Source organism: Arvicanthis niloticus, chromosome 5 (assembly GCF_011762505.2).
Source record: "Arvicanthis niloticus isolate mArvNil1 chromosome 5, mArvNil1.pat.X, whole genome shotgun sequence".
Taxonomy (NCBI): Eukaryota; Metazoa; Chordata; class Mammalia; order Rodentia; family Muridae; genus Arvicanthis; species Arvicanthis niloticus.
The window spans coordinates 102,212,566-102,237,391 of record NC_047662.1 but is presented as its reverse complement, the minus strand read 5'-3'; the positions used below and the strand labels follow the sequence as shown (position 1 = coordinate 102,237,391).

Below are 24,826 nucleotides of genomic sequence, written 5' to 3'. Positions count from 1 at the left end.
AGAGGACAACTTGTGGGAGTTAGTTTTTACTTCCGTCATCTGGATACTGGGTCTTCTTCTCTGTTATCAGGCTTAACAGCAGTTTCTTTTATCTGCTGAGGCTTCTCACCGGCTCCTTGTTTTTGAGACAGGATCTTGTCTAGCCCAGGCTGTCCTCTTGTCTCTAATCCCAGAGTGCTGGGATTGAAGGTGAGCAGCAGCACCACTTGGGTTTTTGTTTTGTTTTGCTTTCCAAAACAGGGTTTCCCTGTCTAACAACCCTGGCTGGCCTGGACTCGATGTGTATGTAGACCATGCTGGTCTCGAACTCAGAGTTCTGCCAGCCTCTGCCTCCAGAGTGCTGGGATTAAAGATGTGCCCCACCGTACCCTACCCACTTGTATTTTAAGGCAGGTTCTTTTGTAAACCAGGCTCCTTCTGCTTCAGCCTCCAGACCCTTGGGATCACAAGCATGTGGCATCATGCTGAATCAGTAGGTTTATAAAGCATAGTAATTGCTCTATACTGTGGAAGATGGTGTGATAGACAAACTAGGTGCTGAGTACCCAAGAACTTTACTGCTTTTGAAAATCTCAAACTTCTGTAAAAATAAAGTCTTATAAGCTGTGGGTACAATTTAACCATCACAATTCCTTGTGTTAGGTGTGTTTAATCTTCTTTTACAGAATCTGATCAAGTAAGGAGTTAGAATGACGCTTTCTGAACCCAAAATGGTTTGTCTGGAACTTGTCTCAGTGTTCTGGTTTCTCTTTCTTACCGTCTTCCTTTCTTTCTTTTTCTTTCTTTCTTTCTTTCTTTCTTCTTCTTTTTTTTAAAGACAGGGTCTTTCTATGTAGCTCTGTCTGGAACTTGCTGGACTATCCTTTAACTCACAATCAGACTGTCTCTTCCTATCAAGTGCCAGAATCAAAGGCATGTGCCATCACTGTAGCAAACAATCCTAGAGTATTATTCTAACTCAGGAACTGAAGACTGTGTCTCCCTAGTTCTGCCATGTTCACGTAGATCCGTAGGAGATAAAACGTTCAATCGCAGCCTTCTGTTTTTTAGCGATAGGGTCTCATTATGCAGTACTGACTGGCAAGGTACTTAGACCAGGTTGGCCTCACATTGATCATTTTGCTTTTGTTCCCTTCCAAGCCCACACCAGGCCGACATCAGTATTTTGCAAAGAAGTAAACTAAGGTATAGCCAGCACTCTTCTCATGGAGGCCCCAGAATCAGGTTCAGCCTTAGTTTTCTACGCGTTCTACACAACCTACTCTCGGTAAAAGGAAGCAGGAGCTAGCCTGCTTTTCTCTAGTTCTCCTTTGGGAGACTGCCTTCCCTGAGGTGGGAGCCGCAACCTACTGAAGTACTACTAAGTGTAAGGACCACAGCCTGGGTGTCACCAAGGGGAGCCCGCGGAGGACCAGGGCTCCTCACAGGAAGGCTGCGGAGGCCAGGGGACACACAGGGTGATAGCACTGAGAGCCTTAGGAGCTGAGGTTCCTTCCGGGACACGCCTCTGGAACCGCGGCGTCCAGCCGCACAACCGTCACTTAGGGCCCAAAGCGATCCTCTGCGACCCGCCCTTGATCCCCACCTCCGCTTGGCTCTTTAAGGGTGGGGGACACGCGCAGGCGTCACAAAGCGCAGCTACCGTGGGGCCTGGCGGGGGAGAAGCGAGCAGGCGGGAGCAAGAGCAGGAGCAGAGTAGAGCAGAGCCCAGCGAGGAGGGCGGGGGGGGGGAGGGGGGAGGGGAGGGAGGGGCGCGCGCACGCGCACCGGGCCGCTGCCGCGAGCCGCCCCCCTCCCGGCGCGCGCCCCTCCTCCTCTCCCTCCCTCCCTCCCTCCCTCCCTCCTTCTCTGCTCTGTCGCTCCCGCGGCGCGAGGCGCTCTTGCTCTCCTCCTCCGCCCCTCCCCCCGCGCAGCCGCCGCCGCCGCCGCCGCCGCCGCCGCCGCCGTCCCGAGACCCCAGCGCACGGCGCGCCCTCCCTCGTGCGCCCCTCCGGCCCCCGCGGAGAACGAGAGGGCAAGCGAGCACGGCGATCCCGGGCCGGCTCGGCCCCCCCTGTCTTCACCATCGCCTGCCCTCCGCCGCCTTCCTTCGCTTCCACCTCCACTCCCCCCCCCACAAGTAGAGGCCCCCTCCGGGGGGGGGAGGCCCGGGGCCCGGAGCGGATTCCCCCAACTCCCTTAGGCCCGCCCCCGCCCGGCCCGAGTGTGAGGAGGGCCCGGGCCGGCCCACGTCGTGAGAGAGGAGGACCCCGGGCGGGCCCGCGGGCCGTCTGGGGCCTGGTCCGGCCCCGCCAGGCGTGTGAGGACAGGGGCCCGGCCCGGCCCGAGGGCGAGAGGAGGGGAGGGGCCTGGTCCGGCCCGGCCGGTGCGCGAGGACTGGGGCCGCGGCCCCGCACGGCCGCCGCCGCCGCCGCCGCCGCCGCGATGGCCCAGCAGCAGATGACCAGCTCGCAAAAAGCCCTGATGCTTGAGCTGAAATCCCTGCAGGAGGAACCGGTGGAGGGCTTCCGGATCACCCTGGTGGATGAGTCCGACCTCTACAACTGGGAGGTGGCCATCTTCGGACCCCCTAACACCCTCTACGAAGGCGGCTACTTCAAGGTACCGCCACCCTTTCCGGGCCCAGCTTCCCCGGTCTCTGCTTTCCGCTGCTGGCCCAGAGCGTGAGCTCGGGGGAGTCGAGGGGGCTCCTCACCTCGCAGCCCCCTCCCCCATCCGTAGAGGCAGGAAGGCCTTGCTCACCAAGTGCCTTTTCTTTGTCATGGGGCGGGGGCGGGAGGCCAGACTGCACCGGGAAATAGGAAAGCCTCTGTGGCTGGGGTAGTGGCTACCGGGAAGGAGGGCTGCCTTTGTTTTGTTTCTCCAGCTGAGGGGTGTGTGGAAATGGAGATGGTCTATCTTCTCCTTCTGGACCCATCCGCGCCTTCTCGGCGCAGGCTGGAACTGCCCCAGAGGGCAGGGTGACCTGCACTTATTGGATTGGACTTTTCTCTTTTTTTGGGGGGGGGTTGTGGGGGAGGAATATTAGCCTGTCATTCCCTATGTTGCTAGTGCCCTGACATTTGGAGAATTTGTTGGTCTTGGGTAGTGGTAGTCCAACTTTTGATTACAGTAGGTTTGTAAGGAAGAGGACCCTGGGGGTGGCCAAAAAAGGGAGGGTGGTGTGCTGGCGTTGTCCCCCATCCCCTTGAGGAGACTCTAATTTAGTCCTCTTTTCTGTCCTCGTTTTCCATTTACTTTATAGTCAGTCTCTGCTGCTTCCAAAATGCCCTTTGTCCTCTTCCACCAAGTTTACTAGCACACCCCTCCACCTCCCATGTACAAACATCCACAAAGGGTGGAACACGTCAGGCAGATTGATAGTTTCCCACTTTAGGGAGACAAGATTAAAAGCTTTTGCTTAGATAGTTAGCTCCAGCAAATGGGGTCGTCCCACAGATGAGCCACATCCGAGGTGACAGGGTTTCTCATGGTGGAGTGGTTCCTTAGGCAGCCACTATATAGACATTGTTTCTATTGTTTTCCATGAATTATTCCCGAGTTCAGTACTTGGAGATACTGAGGTTTTTTTTGTCTTGATTTGACTGAAGCGGTTTTTTTGGAGGGTAGAATCCCTGAGTGAAGATAAAGTGGGGGTCGAGACAGAGGAAATGGGTGTTTAGGAATCCATTTATTATTTTATTTCCAAAATTAGGTAAAATAGGCCAATGAGTCAATTTTAGTTTGTTTTGAAGGGAGGGGTTATCTTGGCACAAGTTTTAAACGAATATCTTAGTCATGTAGTTGTGATGTGTATTTTTAGGACTGCCCAATTACTTAACTCTTATTTTCTACCGTTCAAAAGCCTCAAATTTCAGGCTTCAAACTGGGTCAACTTTGTTGAAAATAGGATTGATAGGGGCTGCTTAACATTCATGCATGTGCTAGTTGCTGAACACTTAGTAAAAGGACATTTTTAGAATGTTATGTAAGAGTATGGTATCCTTACCAACTGTTTGCTTCATCTTTTGTGGTCAGCATACAACTATACTTTTTAGGTGCAGGTGCTTCAAATTTATTAGTGATAGACTGGAGAGGGTATTGTTTCCATGTTGAGGTATGTTATATGCACTGTCAAATATAAACTTTAATTTGTAGATACTGGAAGTATTGCACAAAGTGGAGTTCATACGATACATTTCCTAGAAAACATTTTCAAAGCAGACTACTGGGTAATTTTAAAGAGTACAGTCGTTTTATTTATTTATTTATTTATTTATTTTTGAGACAGGGTTTCTCTGTCCTGGAATTTGCTCTGTAGAACAGGCTGGCCTTGAACTTACAGAGATCATCTTGCCTCTGCCTCTACCTTCCAAGTTCTGGGATTAAAGTGTCACCATGCTGAGTTTAAGGATACAGTTTAATTTCCAAAAAGAATTATTTCTGCAACAATTGATAGTTAAGGTAAATGGTAGTTAATCTCCTACTGGAATTTGTTTTTTAAAAAATTATGAAAGTAAGACTTGCTTACTAATGATTTGGAATTGATAAAATGGAACTATTTTCTGTAGCATATACTAATTTAAAATAAAGCTGGGCAGTGGTGGCTCTTACCTTTAATCCCAGCATTCGGGAGGCAAAAGCAATTGGATCTTTGAGTTTGAGGCCAGCCTGGTCTACATAACCAGTTCCAGGACAGCCAGTGCTACACAGAGAAACGTGTCTCAGATACAACAACAATAACAACAAAAATAATAATATAATAAAGGCTTTGGGCTAGGACTGTAGCTCAGTGGTAGAATATTTGCCTAGCATGCATGAAGCTCTGATTTTTTTTTTTTTTTTTTTAGCTCCAGCAACACACGTAACAACAAAATAAACAAACCATAGTTTTAGTCCTTTTGAAAAGATTGACTTTGGAGACCAGGGGTGTACCTCATTTGTAGTGGGTTTATCGAGCATGTTTAAAACCCTGGGTTCCATGTCCAGTACTGCCCAGACCCAGAGGTGTCCATGAAATCTGAGCAGTCAGGAGCAAAGGAGAGGTTATGCAAGCAAATCTGAGATCAGCCTGCTCTACATAGTAAGTTCTAGACCAACCAGGGCTATGTAACCAGAGGGGGAAAAGGCTTTATTTTCTATTGAGTATGGTTTTTTTTTTTTTTTTTTTTTCAAGATAGTCAGAGCCTTACTGTTTATTCTGTGTAGCTAGTCTGGAACTCAGAGATAAGCTTGCTTCTGCTTCCAGAGTGCTCAGGTTAAAGCACAAGTGTACCCTTATACCTGGCTCTATTTAGTTTAAATTTTTTTTTCAGAAAAAATATTTTTACTGTTTTGAGACTATAATTTTACACCCCCTTTTCCTTCCTTTAATCCTCTCCCATATTCCTTTCTCTCATTCAAATTCATGTTCCCCTTTTAAAGATTTGTTTTACATGTATTAATGTTTTTCTTTCATGTATACCGCATGGATGCTTGCTTGGTGCCTTTGGAGTTCAGAAAAGGGCATTGGAGCCTCTGAAACTAGAGGTACATATGGTTGTCATCTACCATGTGGTGCTGGGAATTGAACCTGGGTCCTCTGTAAGGGCAGCTCTTAGCCACTGAGCCACCTCTTCAGTCCCTGTTTAAATGTTTCTTCCTTCCTTCCTTCCTTCCTTCCTTTCTTTCTTTCTTTCTTTCTTGTTTGTGTTTTGTTTGTTTGTTTGTTATTGTTTCGAGACAGGGTTTCTCTGTAGCCTTGGCTGTCCTGGAACTCACTCTGTAGACCAGGCTGGCCTTGAATTCAGAGATGCATCTGCCTCTAGTTCCCAAGTTGGCTTGGATTAAAGGAGTGTACCACCTTGCTTGGCTTAAAGTTTTTAGTATTAGGATATGTTTGCCCTATTTTTTCCCCCATTCTAATTTGGAAAAAAAAAAAAAAAAGTGTGTGCATTTGAGATGTTCATGTGTACAACAAACCATGGCTTGTTTGTGAACAAGGTCAGAGGACAGCTTTTGGGTATAGTTTTTTCCTTCTATTTTTGTGTGCCCTAGGGATTAAACTCAAGATTTACAGGCTTGTGTGACAGGAGCTTTACCTGCTCATTCATCTTTCTGCCCCTGGACTAAGTTTTTGGATGCTGGGTATTGAACCCAGGCCTTCCCAAAGTCCGCCATGGAAGCTGTGCCCTCAGCATTATGGTTTAGAAAAAATGACATGTGTTCCCTGCCACCATCCAAAACCCCTGACTCCTGAGGTACATATTTGTAGTCTAAGTGCCATCCTGGGCTACAGGATGAGATCTGGTCTCAAAAGATTATTTTGGAGAGGATCTGGTTATGTAGCTCACAAGGATCTGAAACTTACTGTGGAACTTGTGCTGACCAACCCTCTTGTCAGCCTTCCCAGTGTCAGGCTTGTAGGTCTGTGCCACCTTGTTCTGGTAAAGGATGAAAATACCTTTTTCCTTTTAAAGACATGCTTCATATAACCTAAGTTGGCCATGACCTTTCTTGCTCTTCTTTTTTTTTTTTTTTTTTCTTTTTCTTTTTGTTTTTTTGAGAAAGAGTTTCTTTGTGTAGCCTGGCTGTCCTGGAACTTACTCTGTAGACTAGGCTCGGAGATCCACCTGCCTCTTCCTCCTGAGTGCTGGTGTTAAAGGTATGGTCCACCACTGCCCAGCCTTGAACTGTGTAGCCAGGGATGACCTTAAACTCCTGATCTTCCAGCCTCCCAAGTGCTAGCATTGCAGTCTGTTGTCACCATGCCAGGTTTATGTCATGAAGGAGATTGAACCTAAGGCAGGGTGTGTGTCAGACAAGCACTCTGCCAGTTGAGTTATAGCTTCAACCTCAAAACTGCAAAAAACCTTTAAAAAAACTTTGTATGTGTGTGTGTTTCTGTGAGTGTTTGCCATCAGGGTGCGGTGCTTTTAGAAGCCTGAAGAGGACATCAGAGCTGGAGTCGCAGAGGGGGTCATGAGCCCTCAAATGTGTTTGCTGGAAACTGATCTTGGATCCTCTCTTGAACAGCAAGTGTTCATAACTATTGATCCATCCCATCACTTTAGCCCTAAGAAATTCTTTTCTTTTTAAAATCTGGGAGCATTGAAACAGGGTCTCTAAAGTTCCAGCTGTCTTGGAGATCAGAGATCCACCTGCAGAATGAGAATAAAGGTGTGCACCACCATATCTGCCACGTTTTTACACACACACACACACACACACACACACACACACACACACGTTTAGTTTGTTTTTCTGAAACAGGATTTCTCTGTGTAGCTTTGACTATTGTGGAAATGAGCTCTGTACCTACTTCTGCTTCCTGAGTATTTAAGGTATGTATTTATTCACCCCAGCACTCTGGAGGCAGCGGCAGGTGTGTCTAGTTGAGTTTGAGACCAGCTCAGTCTATGGAGTTCTAGGTAAACTAGAACTATGTAGAGAAACCCTGTCTCAAAAAACAACAACAAAATATTTATGTGTATGTGTGAGTGTTGTATGTGTGTGTGTGTGTCATGAGGTCTGTCCTCTCTGAGGAGGCCAGCAGAGGGCATTGGATCTCCTGGAACTAGAGTCACAGATGGTTGTAAGCCCCTAAGTGAGTGCTAGGAACTGAATCTGGTTCCTCTTCAAGAGAATCAAGTGCTTTGAAAGCAGAGTCATCTTTCCAGCCCATGTTGCACCTTTTTTTTTTTTTTTTTAAATAAGTGCTTTGCTTGCATGTATGTCCGTGTACACCATGTATGCCTGGTGCTGGAAGAGATCTGAAAATGTCCAACCTGTGAGCAACCATATGGATGCTTGGACTCAAACCTGGGTCTCTGCAAGAACAAATGCTCTTAACTGCCCACCCATCTCTTTATCCCTGAGTCTTTTAAGTGTGTGTGTGGGCCACGGTGCACATGTGGAGGTCAGAGGACAAACTGTGGGAGTTCTCTGCTTTTGTAGTGTGGGTACCAGAGATTGAACTCAGGTCATCAGGCTTGCCAGCAAATGCTTTTTTTTTCTTTACCTGTTGAGCCAGCTCTTTGGCCAAGCATGAAAACTCTTAGCAGGTTGTTTCAGTCTTGGTGAGAAAATTGTTGAGTGGCATTTTTCTGCTGTTTTTTTCCTTGTGTTATCTGATTTAGTTCTTCCTTGGAAAAAGGCCAATTTATGATCATTTTTCCCCCAGTGCTTGAAATAAGGCTTTTAATGTGTTTCTTTATAGCTGCATTTAAAAGTTGGCACAGGGGCTGACAAGATGGCTCCACTGTGTAAGGGTGCTTGCTGCCAAGGCTGATGACCTATGTATGCTAGGCAGAGTACTCTGCCACTGAGTTACAACTCCAACTGAAGTTACTCTTGGTAAACTGTGGCATAAGTTAAGGAAGTCACTGAGAAAAACATAGTGGTAAACTGGAAAGGAAGTTAGGTGAAGACTACAAAATTCTAATTTAAGAAAATGTGTTCTTTCTAGACTTGAAAAGTGCTTTCTTAGGGCAACCTCATCTTTGAGTCTCCTCCCTTGCTGTTTGTTGCAGGGAGCGTCTACCTCAGTAAAGCTTTGTTTATTGTTGTTTGAGACAGGGTTTCTCTGTGTAGCCCTGGCTGTCCTGGAACTCACTGTGTAGAAAAGGCTGTCTTGGAACTCAGAAATTAGCCTACTTCTGCCTCTTGGAGTTCTGCAATTAAAGGCATGTCATCACACCTGAAACTTTTCCGTTTTTTGGAGAAGGGTCTTACTATGTGGTCCAGGCTGACCTCATGCTTCTGGGTTTAATGGTTTCTCCTGTGTTAGCTGAACCCAGCTTTGATATTATTTAAGTACTATATTTTTGAGTGCTTGCTTGCTTTCATGTTCTCTCTTCTTCCCTCCCCACCCTCTTCCCTCCTCTCCAAAGTTTCTATATAGTCCTTCCTAACTTGTCTCAGAATTTACCCTGTACACCAAGCTGGCCTTAAACTCAGAAAAAGCTGCCTCTGCTTTCCCAGTGCTGAGATCAAAGGCATGTGCCACAGTCCCCGGCCTAAGTCCAGTCTTCTGAGCGTAGCAGCTTCCCTTCTCCCTGATTCTAAGGAATCACTGATCACCTGAAGTTTTTTTTTAAATGAAGTGAACTCAGGTGGCTGGTTTAAGGTTTGAGTTTATTTGGACTGTGAAGATCCTCTGGTTACCTTTTTTCCTCCTGGGAAGAAATTGGCTTTTTTGGAGTTTGCTATCTGGGTTGCCTCTTTGAGAGCCTAGGCTCTTAATGACTGAAGGTTTGGCTAAACAGCAAATACAACAAAAAAGATGATGGTTATCTTGGTAATATAGTTAATATAACAAGTTAGCATCTTTGTAAAGGCCTCCTATAACTAAATGTACGTAGAGGGAAGGCTAAGAATTCCACGACAGTGATAATGAGGGACACTGGTAAAACTTGCTAGCAGTGACGACCGTGACTGCTGCGGTCCAATGAAAATAAAGATTACTTAACCTCATTTGGAGCGTCTTAAGGAACAAGACAAACCCAATTCTGTTTTTGCCTTAACTTTTACAATATTAGAAGTTAAAAATCTAGTAGAAAAGTAGATTTTGCTTTTATTTCGATTTTTGAGGCGAAGATTTACTATACTGTAGACTCTCAAAGAATCAACTCCCCTAGACACATGTTGCCTGTCTATAATTTCCAGCACTTGGGTGGTGGAAGCACAGAGATCAGCAGTTGAGAATCCTCTTCAACCTGAATTCAGACTCCTGTCTCAAAGCAAGCAAGCAAACCCCTAAACCCAAAGAACAAGACAACAGTGTGCTGGAGAGATGTCTAATCCATTATGCTTTTGAAGACCTGGGTTCAATTCCCAGCACCCACATGGTGGTTTGCAGCCATCTGTAACTCCAGTTCCAGAGAATCAGGCACCCCCTTCTGACTGTGGCAGGCACCAAGTGCGTGTGTGGTGCACATACATACCAAAAATAAATGAATGAATGTTAATTTTAAGGGTGTACAGTTAAAAAAGACAAGAAAAAGCCGTTGACTCTAGTCAGGAGGCATTCCTAGTTAATTCTGTGCTGCAGGTGCGGCTCAGTGGTCGAGTGGGAGTTTAGCATGTTTGAGGCTCTGGGTTCAATCTTCAGTATCACTAAAAAAGAAAAAATACTTGCTCAAGCTACAGACAGAATGAGCAAAATGGAGGTAGTCTTAATTTTTTTTTTAAAGATTTTAGTTTTTTGATTTTTTTTTTGAGATGGGTTTTTTTCTATGTAGCTGGCCGTTGCCTCCCAAGTACTGGGATTATTTGTTTATTATTTACTTATTTAGTTAGTTAGTTTTTAGTTTTTTGAGACAGAGTTTTTCTGTGTAGCTCTGGCTGCCCTGGAACTCTGTAGACCAAATTGGCCTCGAACTTAGAGATCCACCTGCCTCTGCCTCCAGAGTGCTGGGACTGACACTGTGCGCCACCACCACCTGCCTCTGCCTCCAGAGTGCTGGGACTGACACTGTGCGCCACCACCACCTGGCTGAATCTATTTTTAATGTGTATGAGTTGTTTTGCCTACACATATGCATATGTACCATATGTGTGTCTGTTGCCCAAAGTGACCATCAGGGGGCACCAGATGGAGTTACAGAGTAGTTCATGAAATTGAACCACTGCAAGAGTAACAAGTGCTCTTAACCTCTTAGCAATCTCTCTAGCCCCCAAATGGAGCTAAATTTAAACTAGTCATTCTCCTGCCCCAGCTTCTGTAATGCTGGGATTAAAGGTTTTCTCCACCATGCCTGGCTACTTAAGAATATATAATTTTAATAGTGGAACTTGATTTTGTTAATACTCAACATGCATACATTTCATTAAAGAATCTTGATTAAATTTAACCAAATAGTTTTTTCACTTTTGTAGTCCCTTTTAAAAACATTTCATTATGTGTGTGTGTGTGTACACATGTACATGTGAGTATGTATGTGTGCACAAGCATGTCGTGAGGTGTATATATATGTGAGTGGGTGCCAGAACCTTCATACAGAGGTTAGGGGACAGCTTGTGGAAGCTGGGTCTCAGCACCAAGTGGGCTCTAGGGACGACCTCAGGTTGTCAGAGCTTCTGTGTTAGACTTTTACCTGCTGAGCCATCTTGCTGGCCCTAGCCTGAACTCACTTTGCAGATCAGCCTCTGCCTCCTGACCACACACCACCCGGCTAGCCTAAACATTTGAAAGCTTCTTTTCTTTCTTACCTTTGTTGGAATGTGGAATTTTGAGACTGGGTCTTTCTTTCTCTGTAGCCTTGGCTGTCCTGGAACACTATGCAGATGAGGCTGTTGTGAAGTGGGCCTGCTGGGGTTAAAGGTGTAGATCCCCATACCAATCTAAGGCTATCTATTCTTTCTTTTCTTTTTTTTTTTTTTTTTTTTTTTTTTTTTTTTTGAGACGGTTTATTCTGTGTAGCCCTGGCTGTCCTGGAACTTTGATCTATAGATCAGGCTGGACTAGAACTTAGAGAGCTGCTTACCTCTTCATCCCCCAGTGCTAGGATAAAAAAGCCGTGCACCACGAGGTCTGGCTACAATATAATTCTAATTAGTTTTTTTTCTTTTCTTTTACTTTTTGTCTGCTTTCTTCATTTTTAATTTTTGGGGGTGGGATGGGGAGTTCAAGACAGGGTTTCTTTGTATAGACCTGGCTATTCTGGAACTTGCTCTATAGACCAGGCTGGCCTTGAACTCACAACCCCCGATCTCCCACCCTGAAGTGCTGGGATTATAGGCCATGCCAACACCACAGCACCCTCTTTATCTTTTGAGACAGGGTAGCCTAGCTGGCATTGGATTCTCCTGTGTAGCCAAGGATGGTCTTGAATTCCTGCCTTCATCTCCCCAAGTACCTAACTTAGGTTTGACATTTCATGTAAGTGAAGTCACACTATAGGCTTTTGTGATAGCTAGGGTGTGTGTGTGTCCATGTCCCAAAACTCTTGTTCACCTGGACCCCATCACTGGGATTGGTAGTTGGGTCTTAATTCTCCTGCCCAGGTATAGATCTTTATTAACCAATCAGAGGTTATGGGGAACAATTTTCTTTTTTTTTTCTTTCTTTCTTTCTTTCTTTCTTTCTTTCTATCTATCTATCTATCTATTTATTTAATGCATGTGAGTACACTGTAGCTGTCCTCAGACACACCAGAAGAGGGCATCAGATCCCATTACAGATGGTTGTGAGCCACCATGTGGTTGCTGGGAATTGAACTCTGGACCTCTGGAAGAGCAGTCAGTGCTCTTAACTGCTAAGCTATCTCTCCAGCCCCTGGAGAACAATTTTTACACAATATTGAGATATAACATGCTTCAATAATGACAGTGGGACTGCAACCATATCTCTGGGTACAGAAATGAGCATAAAAATGCATAGTGCCCAAAACCATCCCATAGCAGCCGAGCCAGCTCACCTTTCCAGTTCTAAAGAGTTAATTTGTAACAGTTGATGTATTTAACAGCAGCGCTGCTACTTTTTCTTTCATGGAGTTCACTATTGCATTGGTTGTGCTTGTTGTAGCACTAGTGCACTGTGAGGCTGCTATCCTAAGGTTGGCGGTTACCAGACATTTGTGACAAGGTGATCATGGAAAGTTGGAGCCCTAACCCTGTTTAGGTTCTCTGCTGCTTTCTCCTCCTCCATTTCAACCTTTAACCCTTGTGTATCCGAGCTTCAGACCAGAGCTGTCAGCGCCATGTTGTAGCTCAGTGGTTTGGTGCTTGCTTTGGATACACAAAGCCTTTGGTTTGACTCATAACATTAAAACTAGAAAGAGCAACTTAGTTAATTTTTTTTTTTTTTTTTTTAAAGAAATTAGGTTTGTATGCCGGGCAGTGGTGGAGCACGCCTTTAATCCCAGCACTTGGGAGGCAGAGGCAGGCGGATTTCTGAGTTCGAGGCCAGCCTGGTCTACAGAGTGAGTTCCAGGACAGAGAAACCCTGTCTCGAAAAACAAAACAAAACAAAACGAAATTAGGTTTGTAAATTTGGCAAGGAAAAAAGTTCAAGATAGGATGAATATAATTTTATCACTGTAGATGCTATACAGAAATTCAAGTTTTGTAACAGTGATTGTTAACACTTTATATTTTTTTAGAAAGAGTGGTATAGGAAAACAAGCAATCTGAATGTCTTTTTTGCCTCTGAAAGCCACTTAACTGTTCAAAATGTAATCCTCTAGAAAGTCTGTGCATATGTAAACATATCTATATTCTCTAAAATTAAAAGCTGCAGCCTGGTGTGGTGGTACACACCTATACTCCTCAGGCTGAAGCACAGTGATCGACTGAGGTGAGATTAAAGTGTTAACCAGATAATGTTGCTTTTATTTTTTTCATGGAGATGTCACTATTTTCAATATGTGTGAACTACTTGCCTTATGTATGATTGGTATTGTTTTTGATTGTGAAGGATATAACCCAGATTGACCTAGAAATTTAGACTCTTTCCTTAGTCTCCTGAATGTTAGGACTACATGCAATACATACCACACCACTCTGGGCCTTCTTTTCTTTCTTTAGATTTCACATAATACATATGAGTGCTCTACCTGCATGTACGCCTTCATGCCAGAAGGGATTAATCAGATCCCAGTATAGACGATTGTGAGCCACCATGTGATTGCTGAGAATTGAATTCAAGACCTCTGGAAGAGCAGACAGTGCTCTTAACTGCTGGCTGAGCCATCTCTTCTCCAGCCCCTGGGCCTTTTATTATGACAGCTTTATGATTTTCTATTTAATTTTTATCATCATTATTATTACTACTATTATTATTATAATTAGACTTAACTTTTTGTGTATGAATGTTCTGTATATATTTATGTATATTATATGTCTTCTTGGTTCCCCTGGAGGTCAGAAGGTATCAGACGATCCTGGAACTAGCATTACCATGAGGACAGTAAGAATTGAACCCAGGTCCTCTGCAAGCACGACAGTGTTCTTAACTGCTGACCTATATCCTTACCCCACATTTAATTCTTTTTCTTTTGTTTTGAAACATCTTAGGATAACCATGAACTCTTGGTCTTCCTGCCTTCACCTCCAAACTGCTGAGATGACAAACATGCCACCATGTTTAGTTTATGCGGCAGTTTTAAAATTGCTATTTAGTATACATGCTATAAATTTGTAGTGTGTATATATTGTTGAACTCTTTTTTTGCTTTACTCTAATACAACTTTTTTCAAAGAATTTTATTCCATACATCCTGAGAATATTTTATGCAGTGAAATACTGTAGATTTTAGAAATATAGCCCAGGGGTTGGGGATTTAGCTCAGTGGTAGAGCGCTTGCCTAGCAAGCGCAAGGCCCTGGGTTCGGTCCTCAGCTCTGAAAAAAAAAAAAAAGACAAAATAACAAAAAGACCAAAAAAAAAATACAAGGTAACTAGAAATATAGCCCAATACAGAGGTGCAACCATCCCAGATACTGAGAGAACTTAGGAAGCAGAACCATGAGTTTAGGAGTTCAAGCCCATCTAGGCAACATACACAGAGCCCATCTCAAAAAGGAAACTTAACAGATTGATGTAATGAATGCCCTTATAGCTACCATCAAGTTTTGGCCCCACATATTGCAAATGCTATTTAGTTTAAGGTTTAGCATTAATAGAAGTAGACTTTTATAGGTGGATATGTTTACATCTGGAGATTTAGGTAGTAAATTTAATGATTTCTCAAAAATGAAACTGTAGCAAGTTCCTGAAGAGTATTTAGATTTTCTTTGTTTTTTTTTTTTTTCCTTAAGTGATAGCTAGTGTCTAAATTTGGAAAGATTAAATACAAGTATTTTTCAGTTTAATCTCTTTTTACATAGAAACTAGATCAGGGGAACAAGTCAGGTTTCAAGTTTGACTAAGGATTTCAAATTTGTGCTTTACATAATTCAAGTATTCAGATATTGGGGAAAATGATGAAAATTTTGCCTTGGGGCTCATTAAATGCATTTTAGATGGGACCTATGGCAGCATTCTAAGAGAATATTAAATATCTGATGAAGTGCTAAACTACTTAACTCATTTTGGAAACTTGAAAATAATAGTTGAAAAAGGAATATTAATACAGGTCTGGGTAGGTAGTGCATGCCAGCTAGAATGACATGGTTAAGCAATGAAGATGTAAAATATTGCCTGTTTTTCTCTGTCCTCTTGAGTCTGTTTTTAAATGAGGCTAGAATTCAAGGTAGTTGGGACTATATAGAAAGACCCCATTTCCATAACGGACATACAGTCAGACTTCTGGGCTCCAGCTTGTACTTGATCAGAATCAGAATCTTATGGGTTAGAATGATAATCTGGTGGAAATCTGCATATAATTCTGATTTTTATTTATTAGTATAGGGACCATAGTGTGCATGTGGATGTTAGAAGACAACTTTCAGGATTCCATTCTCTTCCTTCCTGGCACTGAATTGAGGTGGTCTGCTAGGGTGGCACTCATGGGGGTTGGCACTGAGATGGGAGTTGCAGATTGTGTCTGAAATAGGTGCTGGGACTGAACTCGGGTTCCTGCAAGGGCAGTAGCGTTTCTAACTGGTAAGCCATCATCTCTCTAGCCTTCTTTCCTTTCCTTTTCCCCCTTTTCTCTGTCCTTCCTTCCTCTTTCCTTTGTTTCTTTGAGACAAAAGTCTATGTAGTCCCTGCTGCCTGGAACTAGCCATGTGGTGTCTAGACTGGCCTCAAACTCACTGAGATCTGTCTGCTTCTGTCTCCTGAGTGCCAGGCTCAAAGGTGTGCACCATCATGTTTAGCTCCTGTTCCCTTTTTGAATTAAATTTTTATGTTAGTATACAAAGCAGTGGGTTGAATTATGGCATCTTCATTCATTCATATATATATATATATATATAATGTAAATATCATATATATATGTAATATAATTACATATATATGTAATTTAAAATCATATTTTGTTCTCATTTATTTCTCTCCCCCACTGCCCTCCCTCACACTCCTCACCTCCATCTGGTTCTTCCTCCCTCCGTGCTCCCTCTGCTCCCTCACACACACCCTGATTACTTTCAGTGGTCTCCTCTCCCTGTAGACCGCCTCTCCTCATTCCCTTGGATTTTTTTTTAAAAAGTTAGGTTTATTGCATGTAACTTCTTGAATTTTTATTGGTTGATTTTTTTTTTTTTTTTTTTTAGTCTACAAACAACCGTAAGAGATGATAAAAGCCTCAAGAGTGCCACTTAAAACTGTTGATATATATCTCTACTGGACTTACAGACCAAGCAATCTATGTTTTATTGATCCTTTCAATTTTACTGTACTAAACCTTTATTCTTAAGTTTAATTAACAGGATAAGGGGGTTATAGATTGGTGGAATGGTTTATCATGTTCAAGTATGTAGCAATGAAAAATCTCTTTAAGTTTTTTTTAAAGATTTATTTATTTTATGGTATGAGTGCACTGTAGCTATCTTCAGATACTCCAGAAGAGGTCATCAGACCCCATTACAGATGGTTGTGAGCCACTATGTGGTTGCTGGGAATTGAACTCAGGACCTCTGGAAGAGCACATAGTACTCTTAACCACTGAGCCATCTCACCAGCCCTAAATTTTTTAAAAATGTTTATTTTATATTTGTGTATATGCTGGAATTACTTGCTTTAAAATGGTATCTTGAGCCATGTGTACAGGTATGTCCTTATAATTCTGGTACTGAGGCAGGAGGTTTTAGAGTTCAGGGTGAGTTTAGGAATGTATTGTCTCTCAAAGAAACCTCTCAGCAAAATTAATTGGTAGGGAAGCAGTATAATAGATGAGGTTGAGAATGTGAGCACTAATGCTTGGTGGTGGTGGTGGTGGCGGTGGCCGTGGTGGCACATTCCTTTAGCCCAGTGCTTGGGAGGCAGAGGCGTTCAAGGCCAGCCTGATTTATAGATCCAGGACAGCCAGGGCTATACAGGGAAACCCTGTCTGGGGAAGGGAAGAGAGAGGGAGTAGGCACTGGAACAGCTAAGTTTCTATTCAGACTATATTGTCATGGTGGGTAAATATTTTCATCCTTGTGTGCCTCCATTTCCTATGTAAAATAGAGATTGAAAGGCAACATTTGTCCTGCTCTTGGCATGTCGGGAGAATGAATTGTCATGTAGAAGTATTTGGAATATTTGTGTTTGTTAATATAAGAAGCATATGTATTTGTTGCTTCCAGTGTTAGCTAAGTACTGTTATAAGTGATACCTCTCTTTTTCTTTTGTTTTTTTTCTAGACAGGGTTTCTCAGTGTAGCCCTAGCTATCCTAGTAGATCAGGTTGGCCTCAAACTCAGAGATCCACCTGCCTCTCTGCCTCTTAAGCTCTGGGATTAAAAGCGTGCTACACCACTATTACCCTGCATGAGTTATGCTTTTTCAATTTAAATAATACATATATATGTAGTTTTTCCTATCATTCCTTTAGACATTTGTGGCCTAATTTTCAGACAGTTTTTGTTATTGTCATTTGCAAATAAAACATGCTAACAAATGTATTCATGCCATGTAATCCTCAAAGGCTTTTCTCTATTCTAGTTATTGGCTTGTTTTTCTGGTGAGTGCCATCATAATTCTAGGGTATATCTATACTTCTGCTTTTATAGTTAAAATATTTTTTGTTGTGTGAGATGATCATGAAATGCCATCTACTTCAACTATGCAGTATATCCTTCCACTTTTCCATTTGTTTTTAAAAACTTTATTAGTGTGTGCATGTGTGTATGTTTCAAAAAGTGTGTAAGATGTGGGATTGTACATACATGTCATGGTGTACATGCGGAGCACAGAGGGCAGCTTTATGGAGTCAGTTCTCTCCTTACCTTGTAAGCATGTTATCCTCAGCCATTTCTGGCTCCCTCTACATTTAAAAATTGAATTTTCTTTTAAAAATGTTTACATGTGTGAGTGTGTGCGCCCCTGCCCGCCTGCGTGCCTGCCTGCCTGCCTGCCCGCCTGCGTGCCTGCCTGCCTGCCTGCCTGCCTGCCTGCCTGCCTGCCCGCCTGCGTGCCTGCCTGCCTGCCTGCCTGCCTGCCTGCCTGCCTGCCTGCCTGCCTGCCTGCCTGCCTGCCTGCCTGCCTGCCTGCCTGCGTAGGCTACAGGACATTTGCTGTGATCCTAAGGAACTAGCTACTTCTTTGAGACAGATCTCCTTGGTTTAGAGCTCACCAGTCAGGGTACCATGAGCCCCAGGGATCTTCTTGTCTCTGTCTCCTTGGTGCTGGGCCATAAGCACGTGTCACAGCTCCTAGCATGTTATGTAGGTGCTGGCGCTCAAACTCAGGTCCTTGTGCTTGGCACATTTCTGTCTGAGCCATCCCCTCATCCACCTCCCTTCACATTTCTAACCATGTTTTGTAATGCTGTAGATGGAACTCAGGGCCTCATTAGCTAAGCAAGACCACTGAGTTATGGGAAAGTCCAGCCCTCCGAGAGTGTGTGTGTGTGTGTGTGTGTGTGTGTGTGTGTGTGTATGTATGTGTGTATTTGTGGAGGTCAGGGTACAATTTACAGAAGTAGTTTCTTTCCTTCCATGGTGGGTGTGCTAGGGATTGAGCTTGGATCATTGGGCTTGGTGGTGAGTGCTAAGCTGTCTTGCCAGCACAGAGGGTTTGTTTGTTTGTTTGTTTGTTTTTAAAGATTTATTTTATGTAGATGAGTACATTGTAGCTGTTTTCAGACACACCACAAGAGGCCATCAGATCCCATTATATATAGATGGTTGTGAGCCACCTTGTGGTTGCTGGACCTCAGGACCTCTGGAACAGCAGCCAGTCCTCTTAACCCCTGAGCCATCTCTCCAGCCCTGTTTGTTTTTAAAGATTTATTTTTATGTGTATGAGCACTTTGTCTGCCTATGTACCCCATGTGCATTTGAAGCCTAAAGCGGTCAGATCCCCTGGCCCTGGAGTTATAGGTGGTTGTCTGAAGTCTGTGAAACAAACTTGGGTCCTCTGTCAAGTATTGTTAATGGCTGAGTTCTAGCTTTTATCCCCTCTACTGTTAAGCTAAAAGCAATATGTAGTTTAGCAGTAAAGGGTCTCTCTGTGTAGCCCTGGCTGTCCTGGAACACACTTAGAACAGGCTTGCCTCCCTTCAAAAGCATGCACCACCGTGCTCAGCTCCCAAATAGCTTTTCGTATTTCAAATTTATTTGTTTAAGACAGTATTTCTTGGGGCTGAAGAGATGGCTCAGTGGTTAAGAGCACTGTCTGCTCTTCCAGAGGTCCTGAGTTCAATTCCCAGCAATCACATCTTGGCTCACAACCATCTGTAATAGGATCCGATGCACTCTTCTGGTGTGTCCGAAGATAGCTACAGTGTATTCATATACATAAAAAATAAATCTTAAAAAGCAAAACAGGGTATTTCTATGTAGTCTTGGCAATTCTTGAACTCACCAGGTTAGCCTACAGAGATCTGCCTGCCTCTGTCTCCCAAGTGCTGGGATTAAGGTGTGTGCCACCACTTGGAATATATACCTTTCCTTGTCTTATAGACACACTTTGGAATGGATTTTCTCAGCCTTCGGAATAGGGAAAAAAAAAAAAAAAAAAAAAAAAAAAAGAAAAAACTGCCTTAAAAGCTATTTCCTTTCTGGTACTTTTGTTACACCAGCTCAAAAAAGACTTATACTACAGATATTATAAATGAGAAGAGAGCCGGGCGGTGGTGGCACACGCCTTTAATCCCAGCACTTGGGAGGCAGAGGCAGGCGGATTTCTGAGTTTGAGTCCAGCCTGGTCTACAGAGTGAGTTCTAGGACAGCCAGGGCTACACAGAGAAACACTGTCTCAAAAAAACCAAATAAATAAATAAATAAATAAGAAGAGCTTTCGCCTATAGTGTTTGTATTGTTTTGTCCCCTGTACCTGGAATTACAGGCAGTTGTGAGTTATCACAGCCACTTGGAACCAAATTTGGGTCCTCAGAAAAAGCAGTAAATGCTCTTAATCAGTGAGTCATCTCTTCAGCTCCAATAAGCACATTTTCAAAGAAAATATGGAACGCTCTCTGTAGTTGTGACTGGCAGGCCTCGAACTCAGAGATCCACTTGAGACTGCGTCCCAAGTGCTGGAGTTAAAGATGTGCATCGCACTGCCTGGCTTAAAAATATATGTCAGGTTTTGACAGCAGGCTTTACTATTGGAATAAGTATGCAACAATTTAAAGTTAACACAAGGGGAGCTATGGGGACAGTGAGATGGTTCAGCATGTGAATGTATTTGCCACCTAATCTGACAGCCTGGAGTTGATTCCTAGAACCCAGAGGTTGGGGAGAACTGACTCCCCAATTTGTCCTCGAACTCTGAAGTATTCTGTGATGCTTATTCTCCTGTGTGGGTACATGTGTGCGTGCGTATGCAGAAATAAATTGAAAAAATTTTCTTTAACACTAAAGGAAAATGCCTCATTTCAGAAGTACTTCAGTTGGAAGGAATGATCCATAGAGTAGAGAACATGATAAAACACAAAAGAATAATATTTTTGACATGAGCATTATATGAAATTTAAATTTTAATGTCCATAAAATAAAAATTTTGCTAGAATCTTGTATTTATTAATGCTCCAGTGGCAAAGTTGAGTAGTTTCCATAGCAGACATGTGGTGGTCTCCGTTCATGCTTCCACATAGTATACTACAAATCCCAGCAATAGAATCAGCTGTGATGGTTCACACCTGTCATCCAAGTACCCCAGAGGCAGATGCAGAGGCAGAGAGAGGCAGAGAGAGGCAGAGAGAGGCAGAGGCAGAGGCAGAGAGAGGCAGAGGCAGAGAGAGGCAGAGGCAGGAGGATAGCCACTGTAGAGCGCCATCTTGGTTTATGTAATGAGTTCTAGACCCACCAGGGCCATGCAATAAGAACCCTATTTCAAAACTCAAAACACAAAAGAAAAACGATACTGATGTAGTTGTGTTGTGGTATTGACTGGCATATATTGCTGTATTTGGGCATTTTAAAGTTTTGTTTGTTTGTTTATTATTATCATTTCTTATCCCATTGGTAGCTCATGCTTATAATCTTAATATTCAAGTTGAAGCAGAAGAATTGCCACAGTGTGAGGCTAGCCCAGCTAGAGTGAGATCCTCTTTCAAACCGGAAAAGAGAGAAAAATGAAAATCAAAAGTTGGCCTCATATGGGAGACTCTAGGTACAATGGAGGATTTTTTGTCATCAAATTTAAGTGGCAAAGCATTGTCTTTGTTATACCATCACAGTGTAACAATGTGAGAGGAATAGATATTATCAGATTACACTTCTCATACAATCTCAACTCAAAGGAAAATAGTTTAAAAAAAAAAAACTAGAAGGGCTAGAGAGATGGCTCAGTGCTTAATAGGACTGGCTGCTCTTTCAAAGGTCATGAGTTCAAACACATGGTGGCTCACTACCATCTGTAAGGGATCTGATGCCCTTTTCTGGTGTCTGAAGACAGTGACAGTGTAGTCATACATACATAAAATAAACAAATAAATCTTTTTTAAAAAAAAAACCTATAAAATTGAAATGGAATATCTCATCATAAAAATTTCTTCATAAAATTAAAAATGAGGGGGCTGGAGAGATGGCACAGCACTGTCTACTTTTCCAGAGGTCCTGCATTCAATTCCTTGCAAGCATGTGGTGGCTTACAACCATCTGTAATGGGATCTGGTGCCCTCTTCTGGTCTTCAGACATATGTGCTGTATACATAATAAATAGATTTTAAAAAATTAAAAATGAAAATGAAGGGCTGGAAAGATGGTTCAGTGGTTAAGAGTACTGTCTGTTCTTCCAGATAATCCGGGTTCAGCCCCCAGCATCTATGTAACTCCAGTTCCAGGGATCTGACACCCTTACACAGATATGCAAGCAAAATACCAATACCATAAAAATTCAAAAGAGAACAAAAACCCCAAAGCAAAACTGCAACTAGTTGGACAGCCATTTACCAGTGATAAGGTAATTAGTGTTTAGTTCCAACACTAGAAAAATAAACATTTTCCCGGGCTCTAAAAGAATAGGCATATGAGCAACAAACTGCTCATTTGTTGTTTATTTGATTAGTTGATAAAGAGTTTGAAGCTGCTGAAGATGCAGTTAGTTTGTGTAAGGGCTACAGATGTAGCTCAGTTGGTTAGTCTTTGTCTACCATGCACAAAGCCTTGGGTCTGATCTCCAGCACTGAATGGAATAACCAGGCATGGTGACATGCATGCCGTAATCCCCATACTCCTGAGGTGTAGAGGCAAAGAGGATCAGAAGTTTGAGGCCAGCCTGAACAGCATGAGGCCATATCTCAGCACTGAAGCCAAAACAAAAAGGAATTAATTTGTGTGAATGCCTGTTTGGAAGAACCCTGGTCAAGAATTCAGTAGGACACAAAAGTGGAATCTGCTAAGACTCATTATAACTGATAATGGTAAAAATGCATATGAAACAGAAAAAGGCAAATTAACAAAATGGTGAACCTAGGAAATGTAATACATGTTTCAAGCTTATGATTATTGTATTATTCATTAGCAGATACTTTTAAGAGTGGGAAATAAGGCTGGAGAGATGAGTCAGTGGTCAGAGGACAGATTTCTATGGTTACTGCCTTCTACCTTGTTGTCAGGGTCTCCTGTTTTTGCTGCTGTTCTCTATATAGCTAGCTGTATAGTACCTGTGGCAGCCTAAGGACAATCTTGAGTGTTGCTCCTCAGTTGCTGTCCATTTGTTTTATTTATTTTTTATTAGATATAAGAGGGAAAGAATGGATTGGTTCACAGAACCAACACAGAATTTTTTCAGGAAATGAGGTTTGTTAGGAGAAAGGGCCTCAAGGTCAAAGTATTAGAAGCAGCAGCACACAGGGCAGGGTGTGGCATACCTTTAGTCCTAGAGGAAGCAGGTGGGTCTCTGTGAGTTCCAGGACAGCCAGAACTACATGATAGTCCGTGTCTCAGAAAAATGACGCATAAGAGGTATAATGCCATATAATTGACATAATTCCAAAAAGGGAAGGAGAAGCTTTTCTTTAAAACCCAGGGAGGAGCTTCATTAAGAAATAAGCTGGACTGGAGTGATGGCTCAGTGGTTAAGAGCACTGACTGCTCTTCCAGAGGTCCTGAGTTCAATTCCCAGCAACCACATGGTGGCTCACAACCATCTGTAACGAGCTCTGATGCCCTCTTATGGGGTGTCTGAAGACAGCTACAGTTCACTTACATATAATAAATAAATAAAAACCTTTGGGTTGGAGCAAGCGGGGCCTGAGTGAGCAGGGCTGGAGCAAGGGACACAGAGAGAAAGGGTTGGGGGTGGGGAGGAGAAAGAGAAGAGAAAGGGAAAAAAAGAAATAAGCCTGTCTAGTGATACACCTCCCGGTTTCTTCAAGACAGGGCTTCTCTGTGCATCCCTGGGTGTCCTGGAGTTTACTTTGTGGATGAGACTGGCCTCAAAAATCACAGAGATCTGTCTGTCTGCCTCTCCATCCAGCTAATGATGAACCTTTAATGCCAGCACCTGATAGACATAGGCAGGCAGGTCTAGCTTGGTTTATTGAGTGAATTCTAGGACAGTCAGGGCTATAGAGAGAAACCCTGTCTTGAAAAACCAAAAAATCCAGCAAACAAAACCTCCCTGTATAAGAAAATTGTCTTATTTAATATAGAATAACAAAGATACAGCTCTCGTTCGTCGCATTGTTAGCACTTGCCCTGCCCAGCGATGAAATGGGAGAACATATGTTATCTGTCTGCATTTATAGAGAGAGGGAGAGAGAAATATATGTAAATAACATACAGACTCGGTTACTTAAATGTGGTCCTATACAAGTTTCTAAAACTTTGTATTTATATTCTTTATAATAAGGTTTTGATGATAACCCAGGGTTATTTTAGGAATTAAATGAGTTAACATATGTAATATATTTTAGAAAAGTGTCCAGCACATAGGAAATGCCCAGTGGATGATAGTTTCTTCTGTTATATACATGTGTTATTGTAGGTATGTAGGTCTGCATGTGTCTCTGGGTACGCTGGCTTGTGCATGCTTGTGTGGAGGCCAGAGGTTTAAGTTGGGTGTTCTCTTCCATCGCTCTCTACATTAGTTTTTGAGTCAGGGTCTTTCACTGAAACTTGAATTGGCCAGTCTAGCTAGGCTGGTTTGCTAGGATATATATATATATATATATATATATATTCCAGAATCATCCTGGGTCTGGTTTATCTCCCCAAGTCCCTACCAGCATTGCAGATGCACAGCTTTTGTGTGGAGCTGGGGATGCTAATGCAGGTCCTCACGTTTGCACAGCAAGCACTTTACTCACTGAGCCATCCTCCCGTTCTTCACCATTATATAATTTGGACAGCAATTTGGTGAGATTTCACTACTGTAGTTCTATAAATGGGGATAAGGAGTAGAATTAAGGCTAGTAGGGAGTTTAAGAGACTTTCCCAGAGTAGTTTGCATTCCTGTTTCTGTAGCTTATTTATTATGTTTGGATGCCTTAACTGTATTTTGCCCTGCTCAAAGCACATACTTGGATGTTCAGCTGTGGTGGTCTGTTAGATGCTTGTGTGGAAAGAGGTCCATAGAGATCCTTGCTGTTGGACTGTAGTTTAGGAGAAAGAATGTAGTCTCCAGGAAATATACTTCCTGTTCATTTATGACTGTCAGAAGCTGAATAAACATTACAACATTTGGGGGACAAGTAGACATAGCTGGGTTTTACTTGAAGGCCTTGTCCATGCTAGCCAAGTGCTCTGCCACTGACCTACCAATACTTTGCTTAGTATATTTTCAGAAGAAGAGTCAGAGTTGGAGCACATTCTAGTATCTGTGATTGAGGAATGAGGTTATAACTTAGTAATTAGGCTGTTCAAGATTGCACCAAAGCTGAGGATCTGGACT

The 24,826-nt window shown here is 43.0% G+C and overlaps 1 protein-coding gene across 2 annotated transcripts in view; it reads left to right on the top strand.

The window, feature by feature from the left end:
* The first annotated feature begins 1,901 nt into the window (after positions 1-1,901).
* Positions 1,902-24,826, top strand: part of Ube2r2 (ubiquitin conjugating enzyme E2 R2) — a 55,842-nt gene continuing 32,917 nt past the window's right edge. The window contains exon 1 of one of the 2 annotated variants that reach the window (XM_034502459.2): positions 1,902-2,601. In XM_034502459.2, the coding sequence (XP_034358350.1) occupies positions 2,425-2,601 (177 nt within the window). In that variant the 5' untranslated portion in view covers positions 1,902-2,424. The remainder of the gene's footprint in view (positions 2,602-24,826) is intronic. The other variant, XM_076935163.1, reaches the window with a different exon arrangement.